The following is a 26,785-nucleotide window of genomic DNA, read 5'->3' on the forward strand; positions in this document are numbered from 1 at the left end:
TTCTCAAAATCCCAACATTTATTTCATCTGATTTTCCCTAAAAAAAAAAAAAAAAAAGCAAAGGAAAAAAAAATTATTTCTTAAACTTAATTTAAACTGAGATTCTAATTTTAATTTATAGTTTAAGCCATGGCTGCTTCTTCTTCCTTCTTCTTCTCCTTCTCCGCTGCTTTTGTAGGCCCTTCACTTTCCTCAAGCTCGAACGCAGAAACCGGAAGCGACCGAGAAAGTCCAGCAGGAGTCATGAACGTTATCTTCCCGGAAGAAGGATCATCTATGTAGATTTCAGAAAGAGTGAGCCAAATCAAAAGCTCCTTACTCTTCACTCCGCTCAGCTTCTTAAATTTCCTGGGTTCCACAAACGCAGTGATGTCCGGCGCATAAGAGACCTTCTTGCTCACCTTGCGAAAGACGTGTTCCGTCGATTTCTTCTGCTTCAGCCACACGAATCCGGTTTGTCTGTTGTAGCCCACCTCTTCCATGTCGTTCAGCGGAAGAAGACCCTTGGGGAGATCCATCTCTATTAAGAGCTCGATTGATTTCTGCTTGCAGAGGGCATCTCCATGGTAGATCTCTGCATTCTCTCTGTGCTTCTCGATCAACTGCGACGCCATATCTCAAGAAAGCTCTGTTTTTTACCCTTTCTCTTTTGTTGGAAAAGCGGAAGAGATGGAAGAGGAGTGGAGTGAGAGAGGAGGAAAAGGAGAGGGGGATTTTGTAGATGTTTTGGGTTGATGTTAAATTACGAAATTGTCCTTAATTTTAGGATTGATTTACGGAAAAGGTTGTTGAGCTGTGGTCGGTTACGGTTACTCTCATTAATGAGATTAAATTTGTTGCGTATAGCATTTGACCGGCGACAGGTGTGGCCGTTAAACAAACCGGCACAGTCTGTATCGACTCTCGTTGTCTTGTCTTGAGCCTGTAAAGCAGTTTTAGAGGTAATTAATATTTTACCACGTGTCTTGACTGAGAGAGATCAGGTCGCATCATTCGATTGGATCGAGCTTGAGGTGTCAAATGATGTGGGTTGGTACTTGGTAGTAGGTACTTGGTTTGGTTCCGGTTTCCGTTTTTAGCATATATCGGTATGGCCAGGTTTAGACCAATTATTAATCACTCTTGGCCCAAAATCAAAATCGTGTGGGATCAGTTTGTTTCGGTCCCTAATATGACGGTCTCTTATCCGTTCGGTCTCAATGTGAATTCTATGTGACTGGCCCTGGAGGGTCATGGACAATGTCCGATCTCTTAGTTTTTACAGGGATTTTGTGTTTTGATTTGTTAAGTGATAATGAAAATCAGAACTAACACCATAGTCTAATAGGAAAGGATGTCAAAAGCTGACCTGTACTAGTATGCTTGACCGATTGCTTGAAGCTTGAAACATCATGACCCTTTAATTCAGAAAATTACAAGATTACTCAATATTGGGTTTAGGTTTACCAAATTATATATCCAATCTTTTACTTAATTAAATTATCAAAATAAAGATTATTTTAATTAAACGGTTTCAATTTTAAAATTATAATCGAACCATTTATTAAACAGTTTCATGGTTTCTATTTTAAATGGTTCAGTTTCTGTAAATGACTTTTGTTTGATTTTGGGTACGAGATTTTGACACGTTTATGTACATTTAGGAGTGTTAAATGGTTTATTCGATTAAGCGGTCTGCCTCGATTTAAACCATATAATTAAATGGCCTCAATTTTTAAACCTTATCAAACCATTTATTACGGTTTCACGGTTTCAGTTTAAAGGGTTCAGTTTGGTTTCGATTTGATTTTAACACCCTTATCTCCACCAATCTTTTTATTTTTAGATGAAAAAGTAGCAAACCATTTAATTGGGAAAATTACAAGAATACTTAATATTGGATTTGGATTTACCAAATTACTATCCAATCTTTTGTTTAATTAAATTAATCAAAATAGAGATAGGTATTACAAAACTGCCCAAAACAGTACCCCACCCTCCGACTATCCTTTTTTTTACTAGATGCAAAAATAGCAACTAATCGATGACAATATTTTTCGTTATTGAAAAAAGATTGTGTGTAACATTAAAGGGGGCAAAAAGAGTAGTTACAAATTATTTGACACATTGAGAGCGGTGTCAATAAGAAAAACTCTTTTAAATTAAAATTCTTAAAATATAGTAAATTTTCAATCAAGTAATTATTATTGAAAATAGGATAGAAAATAGGGAAAAAGATGTTCATGCAAGCAACGTGGGGATTCTCTCTCTCAACCTCTCATACAATAAATCATGAGCATTGCATTAACATTCTCTTTCCCTAGACACCATGTGGATCCCTACTGATTGAAACTATTTCCTATGTCGTGGCTGATGTGGCATGCGAGACTATCCCCCAATCAGAGGCATGGAAAACCCATATCGAAGAAAATGTTTAACTTTTCAACTTTACACCAAAATGTTGTTATTTTTTAGGGTAAAGGCTAAGCATGCCGCCAAGGTGCCAGATTGTGTCTGCCTCTCCCCCTCTCAGTGAAAAAACCCTCTGCCCTCCCTTGTTCTTCTCTTGCCATGTACGTATCGCCTGCTAGCTTACCTAGAGCGGTTGGCAAGCCTATCCGTCCCCTATATTTTATTATACTATCGATCTATTCCTCTTAAAATGTTTTCTATCTCAGACAACAATCTACACCAACTAGAGAAAGCCTAAGAGACTACTAAATAGATCAAGGGAGAAGCTTCCCCATGTTGGAGGCATGGGAAAACAATATCAATGGCATTGTAGAGAACAGTATCATCCACATGAGGCCCACATGTTTAGAGCAAGAAAAAGAAACTAATAAGAACCCCATGTGAGAGGGAAATAGTACCCTAGGGTTGTGGGAAACTTTTTCCCATAATTCAAATACTTATCATATTAGCAAAATCATCCAGATCGAATCAGTATCAACCAAACCAATCCCAATTCTTAATCGATCCAATACCAATCCATTGATACGATTCAAAACTAAAAAGGTAATAAAAACCAATTTTTATTGCAACGTCTAAGATAATTCCATCCGAGCTGCCGATTCAGGGGGATCTGAATCAGTGTCGACAAAGACCGATCCTTAACCGATACCTGATTACAAAAACCCTGTTCCGAAGATGCTGAGTTAACATATTTCATGGATATCATACAAAACCTCCGGAATGATCGGGATGTATTGGTGTTAGTTGCACCGGCCATCCCTATTCCCTCCATCTCTTTTTTGGCTGTTTTTGATTCTGAGATGCCTTGTGAGACTGATATACCTTCTTAACAAGAAATTTCTTGGAGACATATTTGATGAATTTCTCCTTCCACCTAACCGTAACATGTGCTATTATGGAGAGAAAAAATAAATAAAACTCCCATGAAAGCAATGGATGGGAATGGAAGATGGATTAGGATTATGGATGTTGTTGGGGGAAGGTCCCTCGTGTAAGCAATAAATTTGATTTGATACTGTTGGGGGGCCTATATTAACCCAAAAATAAATGTTATAGCTGGGGCAGGTGGGCTTTAGCTTTCAACCCATTAGTAGCATCAATGCTATGCCTATACTTCATCTACTCATTTGTCCTTTTTACTGATAAATCATCTACTTTGATGTCATTATTGGAATGGCTTGTCCAACTTCCAAATGTTGAGTCTATGCAAACTTAACTCATCAAGTACAATGATAAAAGGACAAAGCTTTCCTTCCTTCACCCACCGAGGATGGTTCACCCACCATCTAGGGTTTTGTTATGTTCCAAAATATCCTTGATGCTCATTTTCGTTCTCTCCCACCCCTCGGTGAATGAAACGTGGGTGGAAAGAAATTCAGCCCATAATAAAAAGAGACAAATAATACAGCAACATCTCAGTCATGTGAACAAAACTATTAGGTATGGTTGGCTAAAGTTATTTCAACAAAGTTTATAGTTGAAATAATATCTCCTTTGGAATAGAAGGGAAGGGAGATTGAGGGAATGAGAGTAGGACTGTAGGAGAGACACAGACAAACCAACACATTATCTTGTTATTTTAGGGCATTCTGTTTGAAAGGCTAGTTGTTTGATATGAATTTTGGGGGAATTCAACCTCATAAATCGACTTACAAAATGAAGAAACCCAAGACCATATCAACCCACATCAGATCACACCTTTATGTGGGATTAGCGACTTATTTTATTACTGATATGGGATATGGGAACATTAAAGATTGAACATTGACTCCTCTCTCTCTCTCTCTCTCTCTCTCTCTCTCTCTTTGTCTCTCTCAATTGTTCTCTTTATAGGTGAATATTGACTAATAATAAACCTGAGTATTTGTTATAAGCAAACACCAAAGAAACATGACTAAAAACAAAACATAGCAAAGATGACACATAGATTTAGCGTGGTTCACACACCAATGTAAGGTGCAATGTCCACAGACAAAGCTTAAGATGATTTACTATGTAATGGAAGAAGATACAATGGAGATCTCTCATGAACACCCTAACAAAAAAAAAAAAAAAAACACTTAAAAACTAACTTCTCACTTGCTTACACAACAAGACACGGAAACAGGTGGGATTATAAACGGATCGGATTCAACTCAGATAGTGCTATATTCGCATCCGCATCCGATTAGCTATCAGACGGATTCGGATAGTGCTAAACGGATACAGACAAGAATACGGATCGGATATTTTATCCGTTTACATGTAAATATAGCTTTTCAGATAGTTATAGCCTATCCGCATTCGTTTAGCTTTCAAACGGATTCGGATAGTGCTAAACGGATGCGGAAACGGATTTTGGCTATTCGTTTACACCCCTAGAAACAGGGCAATACTCCTTTAAACAGGTCAATCCATCGGGTCCCAAGCCCTTCGCTAGCATCACAGACTTCAAAAAAAAAATCCATTCAAGTTACCACAAAAAATGTCAAAGCAGGTCAATCTTTGAAACAAGCGAAAGATTCAAGACATCATAACAATATTCTAATTCTTTAGGGCATAGTCTGAACTCTGAAGTAATATTCTTCCCAATTGTTTACAGGTGAACTAACTCTCTCTCTCTCAATGGAGGGTAGGAGTGTAGGACACCCACCAAGGAGAAAAGAAAGCAGCCGGGAAGTCTCATTCTAAAGACATTGAACTAAGGAAGTCTAATATATGATTAGTCTAGAACTACATCTGTTAGGAACAAACAGCTTAGAAAGTCAACTAAACACTGAATGAAGTGTATGGGCAGTTTCTACCCTAGCTTCTTCTTCTTCTTCTTTTTCTTTTGGACAGTACACTACCAGCTAGGGTCAAGATTTGTTGACATCTGGAAAAAGGTCCAGGGGTAGTTTGGTATAATATCCCAGATTGCAAGATTCCTATACTGGAAACCCTTTGATTGGGTTTTTTTTTTTTTGGTAAACCTTTGATTGGGTTCGTTGGTGTCAAACCCAGGACTTCAAACTTGGGTTTGGGATTTGTAAAATGAGGTTGAATTCATCTTAATTTTTTAGAACAGCTTCTTCACATTCTCGAACAATAAATGTATTGACGTCTAGTTTAGCCCAAAAAAAAGGATAACACAAGACGCTTTTTCCACAAATGCCCCTCTTAACACTATTAACAGAAGTATGGACATGAAGGGGTGTTTATGTATTAACAAAATCGTATATGAAGCCTTCACGTATGGGTAACTAATCCAGGCTCAAAAGTTTCTAGTCAATGTACAATATGTCCTCTCACAAATTTTTTTATTATTTTCTCTCTCCTTCTCGATCATGTAGATGATATCATTCGCTGCACCGTCATTGCTGTGGAGTTAGAGATTCCCCCATGCGAATGGCTTGAGGAATCCTCTTCCCATGTAATGTATAGCAGTCTTTGATTCTCTATAAAGACTAGAGATTAGAAGTCCAACACAAGGAAGTACACAGGATTCAAGAGAGCTCAAAACAAAAGAAATTTGGACCAGTTTCTCTCCACCCTTGTTGAAGTGAGAATCTCTTTATCCACCCAATATGACCCTTGATTGGAATGGAGAAAGGGCATTTCAGACTATGAAGAATTGGTGGTGGGAATAAATGATGGGATCTTTATCCCCTACAATTCCCTGTCCATCCATTTCCTACAATTCCTCTCATAGAGGGCAGAAATGACCACCCTACCCCCTACCTGAACACATTGCTCAGGTGGAGTCCACCCACCCTATTGAGGGACTTGGGGAAATGGACCGGGCAGAGAACTGCAAGAGATAATTTTCCTAAATGATGACCCAGAGTCCGATCATGGTGTCAAGGAAAACTTAGGGTGTGTTTGGTATGCATTCTAGGTCAATAATGCATCTTTTTTTTTTTTTTTTTGGTTAAAGGTCAATAATGCATCTTGAGATGATAATTTTCACTATTTTGATTATCTAAGAATGCATTATTGAACAAGAATGCAAGCCAAACACGACCTTAGGCTGTGTTTGGGGGAAAGCATTCTAGGCCGATTTTGCATTCTCGGACGATAAAAACAACTTATTTTATCATCCGAGAATGCGAAATCAACTTAGAATGCATACCAAATGCTGCCATAATCTACTCTTGCAAACACCAAAGCACAAACTCAGGAACTACCTTAATGCCTAGCCTAGTCCAATTGATCTAGAACCCGACATATCTGCAGTTAGTGATCAAGTCTTAGATTCTCTGAGATGGATTAGCTTAAATAATACCATGCTGGATAAAGAGTTCCTCTTCAAAGTACTCGGGAGAGCTCAAACCCAGCTGTTAATCACACATAAGATCATTGGTTATTAAATTAGGAATTGGAATCTGGATAGAGTTCAGCTGATTCCGATTTCGATTCAGCCGGAATGGGCCAGAATCAACCTGAACCTTAGGATACCAGCATGGAATCACCACTTTGGTTAGGCCAGAATCGGGATAGGGCTCGGCTGATTCAACCGATCTGATTCTGATTCTTGAAACCCTGCGCTGTGTTAGATGCTGGCTGCATGGTCATAATAAGGTAGCTAGAAGTTCTGGTTTTTTTTTTAAGTGGGATGTTCTGGGCCCTACCCACAAGAGGCCCATTAAGCAGACATATCTAGTGATAGATGGTTTGCATATCCAGGCAAAATTGGGCTGTGAACAGGTCTGACGTTTAGATATAGAACTGTCAGGTAATTAGGGCAAGATTAGAGTCTAACTAGATGACACCTTGATCTTGAACTACTGATATCAAGTCACAGATTCTCACAATCAACTGATGTTAGCTTAGGTCAAGATTAGAGTCTAGCTAGAACAGTTGTTTCAATTTGGGCTTTGATATGGAAGCCTGGCTTTGTAGGCGTTGAGAGAATTTCTTCTGAAGGAGCTTGGCCATCAACTCAAATACTTCTTTACACACTGATCTTCAACTCCTTTAAAATAAAGGAACTTGGAGCTTTTGGTTTTGTTTTTCTATAATATATCAAAGCTAGATTAAATTCATAAGATTTCAATCTTTCAGTCATTATACCAGTGATAGAAGATTGAACCCTTCCATCAACAGGACTATAACACTACTTATCAATGCAAGTATGCAACGTTTGTGTAACCGTACCTATCTCTTCTAGTGTGCAAGTTGCAGAGTTTTAACTCCCTATTAACTCATCCAGCCCATCCAGCCCTTCCAGCTAAATCTTTCTTCACATTTCACCATGTGTTTGTAGTGCCTGAGGATAATGTTGATTGTCCACCTTAGGATAACAGCTGCTTTGCATTCTTGAGGAACAAATGTATCACGCTTCAGGTTTAGACTGTAATTAGTCTAGAAACAAATACACTCCCACAATTGCTTAATTGAGCAAAAAAAATTGAGGGATAGCGATTGAATTCAACTTATGTGATTTGCACCAATAAGGGTTGATCCCTAGATAAAGAAGCAGACCAATGGGAATTTACACATAATTTGATCAAATTTGAGGCATCTGATCATGCTTTGGTCTGCCATGCTAGTGGTATCCACACTTTGGATGACCTTGCAACCTTTCTACTCTAATTTTTACATATTCAACATGGCATTACTGTGATTTCTCATCAAATGACCCGAAAGAAAATTTTAGAACATTTATACATTCAATCTCTATCTGATAGAAAGGGAGCTGCATAGATAAGGAGTCTAGAGAAGTGGTGCCGTGTAGTCAGTAGAGCCAAAGGCTTTAGCCAAGCAAAAGTGAGGAGAAATCCCCCTCCTCTACAAGCAATACATTATGGGAATTTGGATAATGCATGATCCATTCCTCTTGCTTCAGCTCTTTTTTGCTTCTTTTCCTCTTCTTCTTTTACCTAAAAATGACAGTTCCTGTAAAAACTTCTCTTCTCTCTACTGTACCCTGACTGGTCCACTTTGCTGTTTGCTCATTACCCTCACAGGAACTACAAGATATTAATTGGCCCATTCTTCCCATCAGTGTTCTTCTTCTTCTTCTTCTTACTAGGTTAAGGTAAATATCCTTAATGAAATGCTTGAGATTCTTATGGACAACTACTACAATGTAATGCTGTATTTACAAGTTGTACACTGTAGTTCTAACATTTCCCAGAAAGATAAACATAAAAACAACCTTTCAAGAAGAAGTTTCAAATCTGATTGGAATAAGTCCTGACTAAATCTTGGGAAACTCACACTGGCTAACCAGCTATTCATGTCCTGTTTAGGAACACAAGTCATGAGTCTGTGAACTGGCCCTCTATATATTATGGCTCAAACATTGAGATTCTTATGGACTACTAATACAATGTAATGCTGTATTTACAAGCTGTACACTTTAGTTCTAGCATTTCCCAGAAAGATAAACACAAAAGCAAAGAAGAAGATTAACCAACTATTCATGTCCCGTTTAGGAACACAAGTCATGAGTCTCTCTCTATCTCTCTCTCTCTCAAACATTGACTTGTTTACCAAAACACTAGTAGTGGTATGTTGATGACCCAACATATCGGTGCTAGCCCTATTAATCAATAGATGGATTTGTTTTTAAAACCAATCAACATGTCTATATAATAGAGGCACCAACTTATGAGCAACCTTATTGTAGAGTAATAAAGAGTTGGCCAAGCAACAGAACACCTTCCCTTAGAGCAGATGCTCTGCCTTCAACTGCAAAGCACTTGCAAATGCTCAACCCAGAAGATAATATGGTTTATTTCCTAATCTCACACACACACCCAAATATAGTCTAGTGAGCTGTAGCACAAGCAGTGACCACATTACCCTAATTATATATTATCATTTTTTATATTACTGGTAAGTGATCGTTCTGTAGTAAGTCATAAAGACCAAATTATATGGTACGAAATTTCCCATCTAGAAGTAGAAACAGAACTACATTTGTTCCCCAATCTGGGTCTTTACCCTTGACACAGAATTGAAGACAGGTAATGGTGGTAGTACCAGAAAAAGAGGCAAGACTGCAAGACAACTCTATTTCCATCCATTGGACCCTGCACTAATTGCTAAGACAACCTATCCTAAACTCTTCTAGTAGCCACCCTTTTTTTTCCTCTAAATCACATTCTAGTTGAACAATTCTTGGGTTTGGTGCTGGTGGTACAATTCAATGGACTAAACAATTTGTATTTAATTATTTTCCAAAAAGCATATTCATAACACTTCTAAATACCTGGCCCCTCTTGCTAAGATGCTCCCTGACTGCCTTCTCATCTGGTATGAGGCCCTTAGCTTTAATCTGCTCCATGAATTCCCTCCCCTCTTCCATCTTCTCCGCCCTTGCAAACGCCTCAAATACAGCAGTGTAGGTTCCAGCATTGGGCAGCATTCCCTTATCCATCATCTCCACGAGGAACTTCTTGGCATCAACTAATTTTAAGTCCTGGGCAAGGCCCTTTATCAAAACGGTATAAGTATAGGCATTGGGCTTGACACCAGAGGCCAACATCCTCATATACACCTTGAGAGCTTCCTTGCTCTGCCCAGCATTGGCATAAGCCTCAACCACGGCAGTATGGGCTACCACGTCGGGCATGGCGCCTTTGTCCTTGATCTGAGCGAACAATTCCATGGCCTCGTGGGTGAGGCCGTCCTTGGACAAAGCGTCGAACATCTTGATGGCATTATTAATGAGCCCCTCGGACCTCATTTTATGGAATACCTCTTGAAGATCCTTGGGGTCTTTGGGTTCTTCAATGACGGGTTTCTTACTGAAAGGGTCGTATGGAGGGGGAAGCTTGCTCTTATCTATCGCCTGCTTCTGGGTCTTGCGCTTGGCGTCCACATCGTCGTCGTCATCGGAATCGGAGAAAGCGAAGGTTTTGGTGCTGTTGGTGTTGGCCTCGGAGCTGAATAGTCTCCACCCAGTAGTTGAATTAAGCATTAGTATTGAGCGATGGATTCTGGCTCTTATTTCAGTATTGAGTTTTAGACTTGCAGGGAGATGGTGGTGATGTTGATGACGAAGGGAAGTCAAACCAATCAACCTCGTCGTCGTTGTTGAAAACATTCGAGCCGGTGAGTGATAGGGAGAAAAACAAGCTGAGAATTTTCTGAGAAACGAACGAGAAATCGCGGCCGACGCAGCCATATCCTACGACAAACGATGGTTCCTTCGATCAAATGTTCAATTCCCTGTAAACTGCTCTGCGGCTCACCGCTAGTTAAATACTATGTATGATATCCGCCTTATATATTTACACATATACCCTTAGATACCTTTTCTAGCCATGTAATTTGATGTCTGATATAGAAAGCTGGATGGGACTGTAACTGTTGCACCCTATTTTTGCCACATGGTGTGCCAACTGGACAAATTCAAACAATGGAAAGGGTAGATCATGTCATGTGTTGGCCAATTGTCAAATTTGAAACCCTCTTCTAATCGGTTTACATTGCACATTTTCTTTGTTTTTTTTTCCATTTGTATAGTGTTGTTAAAAAAAAATAGTGCCCGCTTGATAACCTTACGGGTGTTTCTGTTCTGGTTATGTGTTGAGAAACAACAGAACAGTTTTTTCATTTTCTGTGCTGAGAAACCGTTTTTGACCCGCTTGGTAAACCTGTTCTGGAGAACTGTTATCCTTTCTTTTTCCTTTTTTTTTTAACTGAGGACTTTGTATTCTGATTCATTTCTTGAATCAATACAATGCGAGCAATGGTAATTCTAAATCGCAAATCGAAGGAGTTCAAATCTGAATTAGGCCTAAATTTCATGTGAAACCATGATTCACTTTAACCATTTTCATAAAATTGATTTACAGAATTTAATAGAAAGAGATGAAATTCGATACCCAAAAGAGAGGAAAGCAACAAAACTCCCATACCTTGAAGGTCGAGTATGAGTGGAATCGGTAGGGAAGAGCAGCATTTGGGAGGATTCTTCAATAATACCCTACAATTTTGAAAACCCTAAAATGTACAGTGATCCAACCAGGGTTTCCATACCTGTGAAGGCAAATTTCTAAGCTTCAGATGAAGACTCAGAGATTTCCTCTACCGGAAATAGGAAATGTCCACCAACAATCGACGTCGCCTGAAAGGTTCAAGCTCTCTTGAACACTATTGTTAGGGAGACCGACAAATCAAGAAAATGAGAGAGAGAGAGAGAGAGAGAGAGGGGAGGTTATCTGCATCAGGAGAGTGACGCGAGAGGCGAGGTCGAAGATGAAGTCCAATGAACTCTTAGGCAAGGTCGAAGATGAAGTCCAATGTCGCAAGAGGCGAGGTTGAAGATGAAGTCCAGTGACCTCTCACCGTAGGGGTCTCCTCCTTTGCTCCTGCTCTTCCCCTTCTCTTCCCCTTCGGTCATAAGGTGCTCTCTCAAAACGAACAAATGACAACATTTTATCGGGAACAACTTGTCAAGTTTGTGCTGAGAAACGACAGAACATGTTGGACATGTTATGTCAAAAGCCTTCCAAAGAGCATAAATTTTGATTTATATATCCACCCAAGAACATATTCTACGGAATACTATTTATCAAGCACTTTTTAGGTGTTTTTCCGTTTCTCAGAATAGAAAAACACCAGAAACTGTTTCTGGTAAGGTTATCAAGCGGGCATATAGTTTTCTTCCACCACAAATTGATTGTTCAGCCAGTATCCTAGGGTTCACAAACCCCTATAGGGTTTTAGTATATTCCTCAAAATATCCTTTTGATATTGCTTGCATGCATATGAATTCCCCCGTGGTGAATGGATTCTCATTCACCATTCACCATTCACCATGGATGGAGAGAAACTCAATCCAAAAAAAAATTCTATTTTTAGGTGAAAGTTGTTCAAAGATTTGTATCTTTTCACTATTTTTCTTTGCTTTCAACACTTTGCATGGCATATTGAACTTAAACTTAACACATGAATGGGAAAGACAAATATCTAAAAGAGTAAGAACCCGATGAACCCTATCTGTCCACCCGGCCAAAAAAGAGATTGAGTCTCATTGAGTTCTTATTTTTCAAATAAGAATTTGATCATATTATTTTTTTGTTCAATATTTGTTAAAAGGAAGAAAAAAAATGACATTACTCAACACTAAATTTGGGTTGGGAGCCATCTAACCTGCCTACAAGGTTGCAGATACAATCATGAAGAATTGCATGGGCTCACTCTTAAAATTTGAGAAAATATCTTAAATATCAAATTGATAAAGGAAATATTTTTCTCTTGACAATACTAAATACGAGATAGGAAAAATGCATCACAATTCAATTTTCAGAAGATATATCTTTTCTTTTTCTGACAAAAAGGCACTTGATATCAGAGACGTTAAAGCCTTTTATTTCATTTTCAAGACCCCTTAACAAAGGGAGGAGAAAGATCCAATTGTATATAGTTATGAATGATCTCTAATATCTAAAAGTAAAACTATCCTCCTAATTATAAAAAATGAACAAAATAAATAAATAAATCTCTCGTGTAACTTCGTGGTTCTCCATATTGCTCATTAACTCTCATTGTTGTATTAAGAATAAAAAAAGTGTATCCAATGTATGAGGCTTCTGCCATTGCAGGGTTTGGGAAGGGTCATAATATACGTAGCCTTACCCACGTTTTGTCGAGAGGTTGTTTTCAAAATCAACATTTGTATATGTCCTTCTTATTTACTATTAGATACTTAGAGTGTTGGCTCATCAAAGGGCAAAAACAATAATACTTCACTTAATGGGATAGACCACGGGTGACCACACATGTTCAACCATCAATGCCTCTCACAATCCACCCAAAAGTTTCAAACCTTCTTCTAATGTTCCGTCTTAGGTTCTTGATCATTCAATTATTAGTTCCCTTTCACTATAGACTGCTCCAAAACTAGTTGGATAGTTGCAACCATCAAACTTTTATATTTTTTGAGGTAGTCATTTCATAGGAGGAAGGAAAGAGATAGACATAGGAAGGTCCTCACGTACGCGACATAGACTGGTAGCATTTTTTCCCCCTTAGTTATTTAAGTTTAATGGATTTATAAAATTTTTTTTAATTCTTCCATTAAAAGAAGTGCCTCTAATAAGTATATCACACCTTCTCTTGGTGATTGTATGGAGAAACTTCTTCTTCTCGTGTAAACTGGAACATGTCCAAGGCTTAGGGTGCGTTTGGTAACTGTCCGAACACCGTTCTTTGCCGTTCTGCCGTTCTTTAAGAACAAAAAAACATGAAAATCTGTTTGGGTTGCCGGTTCATTTTTATGTTCTTTTAGAACGAACCGGAGAGAATCTTTGCCAAAAGAACGTTCTTTATAGACCGTCTCAGACACGGTCTGTAAAGAACGAGAACGACTAGGCAAAAGCAAAAATCGACCAAAACCCGTGAAAATCCATGAAGGTCTTGGTTTGGGGATACAACCTTGCGATCAAACGTTGGGAAGAGAAGGGGAAGAGAAGGAGCAGAGGAGGAGACCTCTACCTGCAACTCCGGCCTTCAAGGTAAGAACAACAAAACACGATCTCATATCTCTCTCGCTCTCTATCTTGCTATCTCATTCTCTCTCTCTCTCTCCCTCTCACTCTCTCTGTCTCGTTCTCTCTCTCTCTCTCTACCCAGCTGTAGACCCTCTGGTGTTAGGTCGAAGAAGTCGGATCAAAAGGTATGGATTTCATAAGAAATTGAGCAATTTTAGGGCTTTTGGATAATGTAACACTCTCTCAGTGTACTGTATTGATTTAGAAATTCTCCATGTTTAAAATTTTTAGGGTTCTTTGTTTAGTAGATAATCCGTGCCTCAATATGTTATCCGTGCTTCAAATTTTTTAGGGTTCTTTCTCTATTTCGCTATTTAACAAAACGCTTGAGGTGTTTTGTGTCCTAGATGGGTTGTGATTCTTTGTAGGTGGATGTGTAATGGAGAAAGATAACTCGATTGGGTTTTGAATATGTTGAAAAATTAAAAGTCAAAAATGATAGAGAGGCCCTAAGCCAACCATTATAAGTAAGACTAATAATGAAGAACTCTAAACAACAATAGTTAGAGGAGCAAAAGAAAGAGATCTCTTGCAAAAGATATGATGGATGCTAGATTGAAAAGATCTCTTGGCCTTGGAAACATGGTGGTTAAGGAAGGTAGAAGAAGAGTGGTATCTAATGATGATGTTGATGGCAAAAGTTTAGGAGAAACTAGAAAGGTAAAGCTTATCTTGTTAATTTCTCTTCCTACTTGTGATCATGAATTGAGGGAAAGAACAAAGTTCTCTCTTCTTTTTCTGTTTAAATCGTACCAAGGATTTTGGGTTTCCATGGTTTTGGACAATTTGCCAGGGAAAATGTGTTTGGGTTCCCTCCGTTCCTCAGGGTAATGTTTTATTAATTTGTCTGTCATATCATATGATTAAAGCTGTAATATATTTCTTGTGGTAAATCAGTCCATGGTGAAGGCAATATATATAGCAGCTATGAAATTGCAGTGTTAGATTAGGAAGGAAAATGCAAACCTGCATAGCCATACGGAAGAGAACAATGGGTCTACCTCCCAACCAAAATTTCAACTCCCTTAAGACCTGTCATTGACACAAACAGGCTATGCCCTGTTTTTATAAGACAATCTTTATTTTTTCCATTTCTAGAGGATCGGCCTGTAGTGGTACAGAAGCAATCCCCAATACCCATTTATTGGCTGCCAAATAGTGCTTCATAAGGCTGTCATGTGGGCTGTTGAGTCCCTTCCAAGTTTTGTTTGACATTGCTGTTGCAATAATAGCACGAAGTGGAGGGAAATGATGAGGAAGAAATCCATTAGACTGTGGTGGTGTGAAAGGTGCACTCACTCTATGTGGAGTGTCTGAACTCTAAAGTCTCAGGTAAATTTTAAAAGGGAAGATGGGAATCTGGAGTTTCATCTCTTTTCCTTCTCTCTTTCTAGTTATGCTGGTCTTTTTATTTTCTCCCTTTCTAGCCTCTCTACCCTAACTATATATGATAACAGATCAATCAAGGGTCTTCCCCTTTGAACAATTGCTGCCTTCAAACCTGCATAGCTTTGGGGAAGATATGGAAGATGAGATCTCTTTTTCTTCTTGTGAATGGATGTATTCATAACTTCCCTCCTGAATTTTCATTTTTTTTTTTTTTTTCAAGTTAGATGCATTCATGTTGACTCTATTGATTTTCCATTTTTTGAGATCATAATTCACCTTGAATTCCTATTTAGAAATCTTGCTTGTTAACTTTCTCATGCAAATATTCATTTCAATGCGACTCTTTTTGATTTCTGCATTAGACCTTTGCTCATTTCATTCCTCATGTGAAGATTCATGCTACTGTGACCTTTTTGGTTGTATTTCTGTTTTTAGATCTCTACTTAATGGGTCTTTAGCTCAAATGGGTAGAGCACTTGTGAACATGAGCATGTTCCAAAGGGATGGTGGTTGAATCTTATACCGTGCCGGGATATAATTAAATATCATTTCTTCTCGTGACGTGTAGATATACGCCATGTATCTATTTAATTCTCCATGATGGTCAAACCTAGCTACAAAATCGTTGACCAAATTAAAGATTCCTCAAATGGAAAGTTCTAATTAAACTAATGACTAAATTAATGCATCCTAGGAGTTCAGAAGCATCGTCAACTGGATAAATGATGAGCTTAGCATTTTGCGAAATTGGTCATGGGTCCTAAACCATGACGGGGAAAAGTAAGTTCTAGCCTCAAGACTTATTAATTATTCTTCCCTTGTAACCTCGGAAGGCAAAAGGGCCAACCGCTCGAGCTATTTCATGAGAGAAAGGAATAATTTAAGTTCGGTCCGCGAACCTTTAGGAAGTACATTGGGGACTTAAACCCATCTCATATGAACCCATCTAAGAATGGGCTTTTCCCTAATTGAGGTTGTGGGCAGGCCCATATAACCTATTGACCCAATGATGGGTTATCCCATCCACTTACCCACATAGGACTAATGGGTTGACCCATTAGGCCTCATGACCCATTTGACTAAGGGTACCCATAGACCCATTTATTATAAATGAGTCCATGAGGGGAGAGAGAGAACATCACTTCTTCTTCAACATCCTCTTCTACCCTAAATCGTGGAGGAGAGAAAGAGGAGAGAAAGAGGAGAGAAAGAAAGAGAAAGAGGAAGGAGAGAGAGGCTTGGAGGAAGGTGGAGACCCCATCTCTTGGGCCATAAATCGTGGAGCTCTCATCTTGGGGAAGGTAAGCTAGGAACCTTCTTCCTTCTTCTATTTTGGATTTTAAAAGGGGTTGGGTAATGGGAGAGATTGACCTAGATCTCTCTTGGAACCTAGGGAGTAGATGGAGCTTTAAAGCCAAGCTATGGTGGAGTTAGTTCACTCCATTATGAGCTCTAATGTGAGGAGTTCTCATTGCCATTTGAGAGATTTAATTGGACCCTAATGACTTATGAATTCTTGAACTAAAATCTGCTTTAAAAACCACTTGAAAGGGGTCTTGGAGGGGAATTTATTTTGGACCGAAGGTGGAGGGTTTACATGTGGAAGTTGAGGAGAAACCCGAAATACCTTCCAGAAGGAAGTGAAGGTAGAATCGGATTCATCTTAAAACCTTCTCTTCCCCTTGACAATTACCTTGAATCCTAAGAAAAAAACGAAAAAAAAAAAAAAAAATGGGCATGAAACCATCCCGAAAGACGAAACTATATAAGTGTTTATGGGAGACCTTTTATCTTCCTTTAGAAAAGTAACCTTATTCCACTCCTTGTATAGGTTAAAATTTCACTTTTGTGGCTTATTGCTTGTTCCAGGCAATAAAATCAAAGCATCTTTGACTTTTCAACTGGTTGCTTGTTTGAGAAAATATCTTTCAAAATAAATCTATCCCAAGTAGAATTCTAGTGCCCTTGAGAAGTTGGAGGAGAGAGAGAGAGTAAGGGTGATGACTAGGATTCCTTCAAGAATAAATAAAATACCCATTCTGTCCTTCAGAAAACGTGGAGCATGGGGTGCTTATATAGGCATCACCATTGTGTTCCTTGCTAAAAATCACCCAAAATAGACCCAAATTTCGTCCAATTTGGAGTTCGGGAGCCCAAGATATCTCAAGTTAAAGTTGGATCGTCCCGAGCCCTCCAAATGGAATCTTTTTCGTACAAGAAATATAACTTCGGTTATATGCGTCACTTTGTCTCCGACTATCAATAATTATAAATAAACCCCTGCAGACCATTTTTTTGTTATGATGCGGTGTAACGGATATCTGCGGGACTTGTTCAGCCCTCGGGATCGATGGATCGGTGGGAGGACCAGAGGCCGTGTTTGAGGAACATGGCGCGGTGTCCTTGATGATTGTGCCTCCTTGAGGATATTCGGGACTCGACCCTTTTTGATTACTTGAGGCCAAGGCCTATTAACTACATTTAAACGATTTTAAAGTCATTAGATGTCCTTAATATGTATCTCCTCCATTTATCATTTACTTAGAACATCTTTAAAACTTCAATATATGCACAAGAAACCATCATTGGAAGTAAACCTCTTTTCTCGCTCCAATTATTGTGTTAATATGGATATGTTTTATGCGTGTCAGTGATCCCTAAGTTTATAGATGAACGCGCCCAGTCAACTTGAATATGAATTATATCCCTTGTTGGGATGGGGGCGTGACAGAATCCACCAAGACCCTTTTTATTCAACTGTTCATATATAGTCAGTTATAACACTAATCCACACAAGAACCCAATATTAATGGTATTTTTGAAATTTGACATTTTTATAATTATTTTGGTTATGTTAATGAAATATTTTAATTTTATGCCAAGGTTGGTAAGAGAGTTTTACAAGTATTTTTTGGTATAATTTAGAAGGAAATGACATTATTGTAATTAATATCAAATTTGGAAGAACAGGTTTTACCAAACACCATTTTCGTTCTGAACATGTTCTTGAGATCATTACCAAACGGTCATTTTCGGTCACAGAACGCCGTTCTAGACTAGAAATGCCAAAGAACGTTTTTAGTTAAGAACGGACGTTCTTTGTTCAGACCGTTACCAAACGCAACCTTAGACAAATGGTCTTTTATAGATAGAAGTTTTTTTCTATTTTTACCCTTCTATTTTTTTTCTCTATTGTGTGCTACTCTAATTGGGTGGAATTTATAATGTATAAGTTTGCTGGGTAATACCTGTGGACGATCATTTGACACAAAATGTTACATCCTAGAAATAAATTTTGCACAAAACAACCTTTTTATTTGGTTGCGGTTAAGCTCAGCCAAGTAATCCATCCAAATTATACCATCCACGATCCATCCATAGGAGGGGGAAAGAGGATTGTTGTTTGGTTTCCACTTAGTTGGGTTAAAATCCCAAGAGGCAGGAGTCTTTTGCCCATTTCAGGATTTCCCCTTAAGAATCTATGGAGAAGGAAACATTCATAGATCTACTGTCATTATTTTTTTCTCCCTTATATGGTGAAGTCGGAAATACCCTTCCTCTCATTTTACATTTATCTTATGACCCCCTTCATTATGTGTGAAGTAAACCATCCCCTTCTCTTTTGTTACAAAGAGGTAGGTTTAAAATTTTGAATAAAACCTTTTGTGCTATTATATTGTAGTCTCATTTTATGGTAGATATAAAACAACAACAACAACAACTCAACCTTTTCCTAACTAAATGGGATTGGTTATATGGATCATTGTCTTCCAATCAGCTCTATTCGAAATCATACTTGATACATGACATAAGCTATGCATGTCTTTCCTCACCACTTCTCTTAAGATCATTTTAAGTTTGCCCCATACTCTTTTAGTATCTTTGATGTGAATCAAACATTCTTCTTCCGTACTGAAGTATCCAGAGGCCTCTGTTGAACATGACCATGGCATCTCAAACGGCATTCTCGTAACTTATCATACATAGGAGCTAGTATTACACCAAACAATTCTAATATAATCATTTATTATTTTATCCTTCCTAGTTCTACCACTCATCAACTTCAACATCCTCATTTCCTTTACACTAAGTTTATCTAAATGATGTTTCTTAACTATTCAACATTCCGCATCATACATCATAGTTGGTCTTGCGATTGTTCTATAGAATTTCTCATTAAGTTTTAAAGGAATACATTGATTACGCAATACTACCGATGCACATTTCCACTTCATCCATTCTATTTTGATTCTTTGTGAAACATCATCCTCACCAAATCCTCTACTGCCAAGCTACCCAGCAGGACCATGCTGCTTAGACACGGTGAGGTGTGCAATGACCGCCTCACCCCTGCCCGAGGGCCTTGCCCGAGCTGGGGTAAGGCGGTCATTGCATGCCTCACCATGTCTAGGCAGCATGGTCCTGCCGAGCAACTAGGCAGTAGAGGATCCAAATTGCAATATCACCTTCTTTTATGTACGATTAAATCTAGATACCTAAAATAATCACTTTGCATAATCTCCCTCTCATCAATTTTCATCACATCATTATGCATCCTAGTGTAACTAAAGTTACAAACCATATACTCTGTCTCTGTTCTACTTATCTTAAAACTTTATGGACCGAGTATTCCTCCATTCACCTAGGGGCGGGAATAGGTATTGAGAGGGTATTTTGAAACATACAAAAACCCTAGGAGGAGTTTATGAACCCTAAGATTGTGAGTGAACTATCCTATATGGGTGGATGAAAACTTCGTGCAATTTTTTAATTCAAAAGTTGATCTCCACAACTCAAACTTGATGTTAATCCATGTTTTTGTCTCATCTACCAAAATGGTATCATCATCAACAAAAAATATATTCCAAAGAACTTCATATTCATTACAGTAGTTTCATTTAAAAAATGTGCACTACTATAAATTTTGAACGTTATTATCAATAAAATGGGTAAATCTGAACAATAATATGAAACTCAAGGCACATTTTTATTTGAAAATGGGCACTTATATTACATATTTTATGTCAATAATTTTTATCTTCCATATGCATATTTTTTGTCCGTATTTTCTAACAATGCATATTTTGGTTCAACTATCATATTGAATATCAAGATATTATTTTCTTTCCACCATTTTGCATGTTCAAGATATATATATTTTTTGTAGTTATTGGTGCCACAAATTGTTTGTGACGCTTTAAAATATTGCACTATAGATTTGAGCAATTCAAACTGTATATTTTTGCTTAGAGGTGGGAGGGTGCATAGTAATGACTATAGTATTGGTACACATGCATGCACATATACATGATGAGATGTATTAAGGGTGTCAATTGGACCATTAAGAGTAATCAAGACGGTTTCGATCCCAAATGGCCAATCCTAGAACCATCCCAATTTTTAAACAGATCCAAAACTAGGATTTGTTCCCGTTTAATTATGGAACTGTTTGATTCGGATTCCTAGATGATTTTGGGCACTCAAATAAGTCCAAAATTTCTAAGTATATTACAATTAATATGTATATATTTCTTAGCATACAATCAATCAAACATCAATATTTATTTATTTATTTTTTCATAATTATGACATAACCCTTATAAGTTGTAACTATCAAGTATTAACAATGATTAAATATGCATCTTGAATGGCCCTGTTGATTCTTTATTGATCTTTTGATTCTACAACTACTCGAAACTGTCCATTATATAGAGAAAATGGTTTAGATTAACCATGTGTCAAATTTCTTGAGAGTTCAATTAAATACCCCTTTTTTTCCCATAAAATTATGATTTTGATTTTGATTTTTTTTGTTTGGCAATAAATTATGTCAAAACAAAGCAGACCGGCCCTCCCCTCTCCCACTGCTGGTTGGTTTCCTCCACAGTGGATCCGGTCCAGCAGAGGGATCCCCGGTCCCCAAAAAAAAACAAAAAAAAACTGCACCCTAAAATCCCAAACAAACGAGAAGGAAACCCTCCTCGTCTCCTGGCCTCTTTCCCTTGCAGCCGCCTGGCGTAAACCCCTAAAACCGCACCGTTTCAGTCTTTCTCCCTCTGTGTTTTTCATATGTCATTACATCCTCTGTTCCTTTTACTCAGCTTCAACTCTATCAAACGTTCTCCTCACACACATATACGAAGTTGCAGAACAGGTTTTCAATACTTCAATCCCTATAGGCTGTGGTTATGAGTTAGGAGTGAAGTTGGGATTCTTTTAGGGACTCTGTATTGGCCATGGAACAGCTCGAAGTTTATTGGGATAGTTCCATCCATTGGAAACCGTCTCCAATAGTAGCTTTAGCTACCAGCATCGATGACTCACAGGTCGCTGCAGCTCGTGAAGATGGTTCTCTCGAGATTTGGCTCGTCTCCCCTGGCTCCGTTGGGTGGCACTGTCAGCTGGTATTTTGTTCTCTTATGTTTTCATTTTCGATGGTTCTACACATACTTATTTGTTAGGTTATCCTGAGTTGTTTAGACTAATGTGAAATGCTTGGTTTAATGCGTAGAGAATCCATGGAAACCCTAACTCAAGAGTATCATCCCTCGTTTGGTGCCGTTCCGGTTCGAAAAGTATCCCTTCGGGACGGTTGCTGTCGTCAAGTATCGACGGGACAATCTCAGAGTGGGATTTTTTTAATTTGAAGCAAAAGGTACCATTTTTGTGTTCGTTGATATCACTAGTATTCTTTGGGTCACCTTTTTTTGTACTGCATTTAAGTAATTACCAAGCTATACTAGTTAAACACTTGTTTTACTACATTTCTTCTATAATTAGATACCTGAAAGGCTGAACATTTTCATCAATCAGTGGGTCTAGGTGTCAAATACTCCTCCAGGAGTATTGCCCATGAGTCACAAGACATCCTTCTTCCCACGTTACTCCTGTAAACTTGGTAATGGCAAGATGGGCCACAACCCTTGACTCATTGGATTGCATTTTCTGCTGACTACATCTTGGGAAGTTGGATGATGATTGTATCTTTTCCTCATTACATGTGACTGGTCATCCTTGGTTCCTCCCCCTGTTATTGTTAGTGATATTAAGACTTAATGTTGGGGGTAGCATATTTGTGTCTATTTCGGCTGAATTGGGATCTCAAATTCAGCGGTAGCTGAGTTGAGAGCCTTTCTTCTGGAGTAGAAGGAGAAGAGGTTCAAATTTGGTGGTAACTTACTCGAGTGCTGTACATTGGCCTCTTCTCCGTTCCTCAGTGGAGAGAGGGGGTTAGTCTCTCTTGGCCTGTAATGGCCGTGTAGTTTTCCAGTTGCGTGTTATCTGACGCTTATCAGTAAAACTGTTACTTATTAAGAAAAATAGTTCCAAACTCCAGAAGTGAAAAAGTCTCTCTCCCTCTCTCTCTCACACACACACACACACCCATACACACAGGGGGGGGGAGATTATGTAGATTAATTTATTTTATTCAAAACAAATAACCACAGAGGAAATAAATAATTAATGGATGCATATAAATAAGATTGATATTTCATGGTGTCATCATAGAGTAGTAGACTCTGCCTCATGCAAACATATATGCACATGCATGTGCACTCCAGAGGTGCTTTAGACTTCGGTATGTTTTAAATTTAGTGCTTAGGCACTCCTACACATCCAGTCCCTGTTTTGGGTCAACAGGTTATAAACATTCTCTTCTGAAACTGTCACGGATTTGTCTTCTGAATAAATGGGAAGAAGAAAAACTATTGCGGGATGCAATAGCTGATGCTTCACTGAAGAAAGGTTGTATATGATGAACAATTTTGATGAAATCATGGTAGGATATACTGACACATAGTATCTAAAATTTGCTCTTACTGATGGACAAATATCTCTTGCTAAAGATTAGCTTAGGCACATTTGGAATCAGTTTTCAATAGTGGATCTATTCTTTCCCTCTGAAATAGCTTTATATAGAAATTTTGACTTTGGTGGTGCATTCACAGTTGCATGTATTCAGCTTTTAAGATTTTTTCCATACATTTTACTGTTTGATGCTTCAAGATAAAACCTTATAACCACTTTGCTGTCAATGAATTATCGGAGCATTTGTCTTCCTTGTATCTGCAGATCGTGTTAGATACGATCGGGGTGTCGATTTGGCAAATGGCTGTAGAACTGTTTGATGATTCAATACTTTCTAGGCAACATGATTCTCATCTTGCAGTCAATGGATATGCAAATGATAAGGTTAATAGTCACAATGATCATGAAACTAGTGATAGTGAAGATGGCGATGATGAAGACGATGACTCTATTAAGCTTCATTTGCAATCAATTTCTCAAAATCAACGTTTAGCTGTTGGCTGTGATGATGGTTGTGTGCGATTGTATAATGTTTCTGATACGGATGGTATAACTTACAATAGGTCATTGCCTAGGGTTAGTGGTGAGATGTCGAAACCTTTGCCTATAATATAAATTTTTGGTGCTTTGCATGTCACGCTAAAGAGATCTTTGGTTATTATTTGACAGGGCGTGTTTTAAGTGTTGCGTGGAGTCTTGATGCAAGACAAATATTTTCTGGAAGTAGTGATGGGTATGTTGATTTTTAATATTATGAGCTCTACCTTTCCAAATATTTGGTTCCCTAGGCATGAGGAGTGCAGCATGTTGCTACTAAAAAATAGTCTTGATAAAGTTGTTTTTATGGTAAATAAAAAGTTCAAATGTATGTAGTGCCATAACCAAGTTGCATCCCTTCTGTTCTTTTGTAAATAAAGTTGGATTTTCTGAAGGCTTCATTTTACAATTTTATCTTCATTTGGGATATTGAGTGGTTGCCGAATGTTCAGATGAATATCTTGTGGGAGTTCTTAGATATCTCGAGGGACTATGTGGAGAGATGGGAATCCTTTATCTATGATGAAGTATAGTGCAATTAATTGCTCTACCTTTTTCTTGATTGGGGGATTTTTCAACCTACATTTCTTTTCTATGCTACTTTTTTTGTATAATTTTTATGTCTATAATGATATAATGAATTAATGATAGTATATAAATATACCATTACTGAATCTTCCCCCTAAAAAAAAGGTGCTTTAAATTGTTGCCTTGCCATAGTGTTTTGCCTACACTTAAGTAATGTTCATTTTGATAGGTTTATTCGGTGCTGGGATGCTGAATCAGCTCATGAGGTCTACAGGATAACAGCTGGACTTGGAGGTTTGGGTAATGGACGCGATGTTTGTATATGGTCGTTACTTGCCCTAAGGTAAAGATCATACTTTCCTTTCTCTTTTAAGGGCTTGTGGAACAGTTATATTCTTGACCAACATTTTAGGAGACAATGAGTTGTTGCTGCACCAAAATTACTAATGGTTAAAGTCTGATGGTTTCAGGTGTGGGACACTTGTTAGTGCAGATAGTTCTGGTAGTGTTCAATTTTGGGACAGCAAGCACGGTACTCTTTTCCAGGCTCATTCTTACCATAAGGGTGATGTTTATGCTTTGGCAGCATCTCCTAGCCATACAAGAGTGTTTTCTGCTGGTTCTGATGGTCAGGTACGGCGTGTGGGCAGTTTGGAGCAAAATCTATGTACCCCAATGTTCTCCAATTTGCGATGATTTGTTGGAATATCTTGGTATTGTGTTAGATTATCATCTTGATCTGAAATTATGATTCCTCGGAAACTTGTGTTTGGTTCCATTGTACAGTATTTGTTTTCTCTTATTTTCTTTTTATTTACCCTCTTCTTTAGATTTTTAGCAAAATTGCAGCTCTATACCATCCTCATATAAAAAGACCTTAGTCTTCTTCCCAGTAAATCCAGTTTCAAGAATGTGCATTAAATCTTCAAGTTTATATTGGTTTACACACATACCAGTATGTCAGCTATTCTACATCAATCTTTATATCATAGCATAGTTTTACCAGTGTGTTTTCTCAATGTGGGAACTCCTATATAAAAAAACCCAATGCTAGTCCTGTCTATGCAGGGTCCTGGAAGGGGTGAATTTGGAGAGGGTCCTAACCTTTGGCATTTTTTATGCAAAGCGGCCGCTCTTAAGACTCGAACCTGAGCATTTACCCTGGCAGCCCGAACCTTGTACCATTGATTATATGATATGTTAGTTAGCAGAACTTCATAAGTGACATGTGATATGTATCTAGCGACTAAACTTTAGCAAGGTGATTGGGTCAGTTCTGGTGTTACTGCATATGCCTGATGTGTAATGCAGTTCAAGGTTCTAGAAAGAAGTTAGAGCCAAAAAACTGCTAACAGTTCAGGATCAATGTAGGATGAATTTAACTATACTATAGGACCAGAATAGAAGAAGGGTATGGCAATTATATAACTTTCAACTATATTCAAGAACTTGAGATATATCGCAGGAGAGGAAGGTCAGATCCAAGATTCAGATCTGGAATTGCTCTAATAGGTCACAAAAACTCAGATTTGCAAGAAAGAGATTCAGTTTCAGAAATTACATAATCAGAACTAAAGCTATATATAAAGAGAGAAGAGAATAATAAGAAATCAGAGAGGAAAGTAGAGGAACTAAAAGAAGATATCAAAATATGAAGAGCAGAAAAGAATAGAAAGGAAAAATCACACCTGATAAGAGAAGATCAGAATAAGATGAAGGAAGAAATCAGATTTGGGATATACCAATCCCAGCTTCTCCAAAACTCTTAGAAAAGAAACTCATTTTTTAATCAAATAATTCTTATTTTATTGGGGTGTATTACATATAAAGACCTTTTGAAGGACTCCTAATCACTCTCATATACTGAATTAAGTAAACACAATGCAGATAAAAGTATGAAACATATAGAATTGGACTTTTTTTAGTGGAAACAAGCCTTGGGTTGGGCCTTTAGTCCAATGGGTTTTCTTTCTAATAGACTACTTTACAACAACTACAACAAACACAACCTTTTCCCAACTTAAAGGGGTCGACTACATGGATCCAAACAAAACAAAGTAGGTAAAACTGAGGTCTTATAAAAAGAAAAGAATGAAGAGATGGAAAATGAGGGATGGGAAATGAGATGAGAGATGAAAAACTGAAAATGACAAGTGAAAGATGGAAAATAAAAAGAAAGATGAAAGTAAGAGGAAAGAGGCACAGCCCAACAAGTCAAGAAAATCTCAGCTAAATGGGGTCTGCCGCATGGATCCTTGCCCTCTAATAGGTTCTATCCGAGGTCATACTTAGTACAAGGCTTAGACCATGCATGTCCTTCCTCACAACTTCTCATATGGTCAGTTCTACTAGACTACTTTAATGCGCCTAAATTATGGGTAGCAGGTAGGTATACGGGATTTACTTTATTAGGTTAGTTTGAGTTTTTTATTTTATTTTATCAAGTAATTGTTAATTCCTTGGTTGTTAAGGATAGGATAGAGTCTTGCCTGAATAAAACTTCTATTCTTACTTTGGATAGAATTCTAATTATGTGTGCCACATAGTCTAACTAGTTAAGGTATAGTTTTAGTTATTAGCAACATCTATTTCTGTTACGGATA

At 38.0% G+C, this 26,785-nt stretch overlaps 3 protein-coding genes across 3 annotated transcripts in view; 1 reads left to right on the plus strand and 2 right to left on the minus strand.

Annotated features, from left to right (window-relative positions):
• The window catches only part of LOC122653004, a 27,988-nt gene continuing 1,203 nt past the window's right edge, over positions 1-26,785 (minus strand). Inside the window, exons 2-4 of the mRNA XM_043846910.1 lie at positions 21,427-21,432; positions 9,107-9,115; positions 1-626 (exon numbers count right to left, since the gene is read on the minus strand). Of these exons, the coding sequence (XP_043702845.1) occupies positions 123-614 (492 nt within the window). The 5' untranslated portion in view covers positions 615-626; positions 9,107-9,115; positions 21,427-21,432 and the 3' untranslated portion in view covers positions 1-122. The remainder of the gene's footprint in view (positions 627-9,106; positions 9,116-21,426; positions 21,433-26,785) is intronic.
• Positions 9,295-10,611, minus strand: LOC122653002 (pentatricopeptide repeat-containing protein At4g38150-like). The gene has a single exon (XM_043846909.1). It carries the CDS (start codon positions 10,544-10,546, stop codon positions 9,590-9,592), a length of 957 nt encoding a protein of 318 aa, XP_043702844.1. The 5' UTR covers positions 10,547-10,611; the 3' UTR covers positions 9,295-9,589.
• Positions 21,458-26,785, plus strand: part of LOC122653001 (WD repeat-containing protein PCN-like) — a 13,203-nt gene continuing 7,875 nt past the window's right edge. Inside the window, exons 1-6 of the mRNA XM_043846908.1 lie at positions 21,458-21,712; positions 21,820-21,963; positions 23,382-23,700; positions 23,787-23,850; positions 24,412-24,525; positions 24,653-24,815. Coding sequence (XP_043702843.1) covers positions 21,545-21,712; positions 21,820-21,963; positions 23,382-23,700; positions 23,787-23,850; positions 24,412-24,525; positions 24,653-24,815 — 972 coding nt within the window. The 5' untranslated portion in view covers positions 21,458-21,544. The remainder of the gene's footprint in view (positions 21,713-21,819; positions 21,964-23,381; positions 23,701-23,786; positions 23,851-24,411; positions 24,526-24,652; positions 24,816-26,785) is intronic.

The sequence above is a fragment of the Telopea speciosissima genome, chromosome 2 (genome assembly GCF_018873765.1).
Source record: "Telopea speciosissima isolate NSW1024214 ecotype Mountain lineage chromosome 2, Tspe_v1, whole genome shotgun sequence".
NCBI classification, from domain to species: Eukaryota; Viridiplantae; Streptophyta; class Magnoliopsida; order Proteales; family Proteaceae; genus Telopea; species Telopea speciosissima.

What these genes read in the sequence shown, in the direction of transcription:
- LOC122653002 (XM_043846909.1), bottom strand. Translation starts at nt 10,546, where the DNA reads ATGGCTGCGTCGGCCGCGATTTCTCGTTCGTTTCTCAGAAAATTCTCA.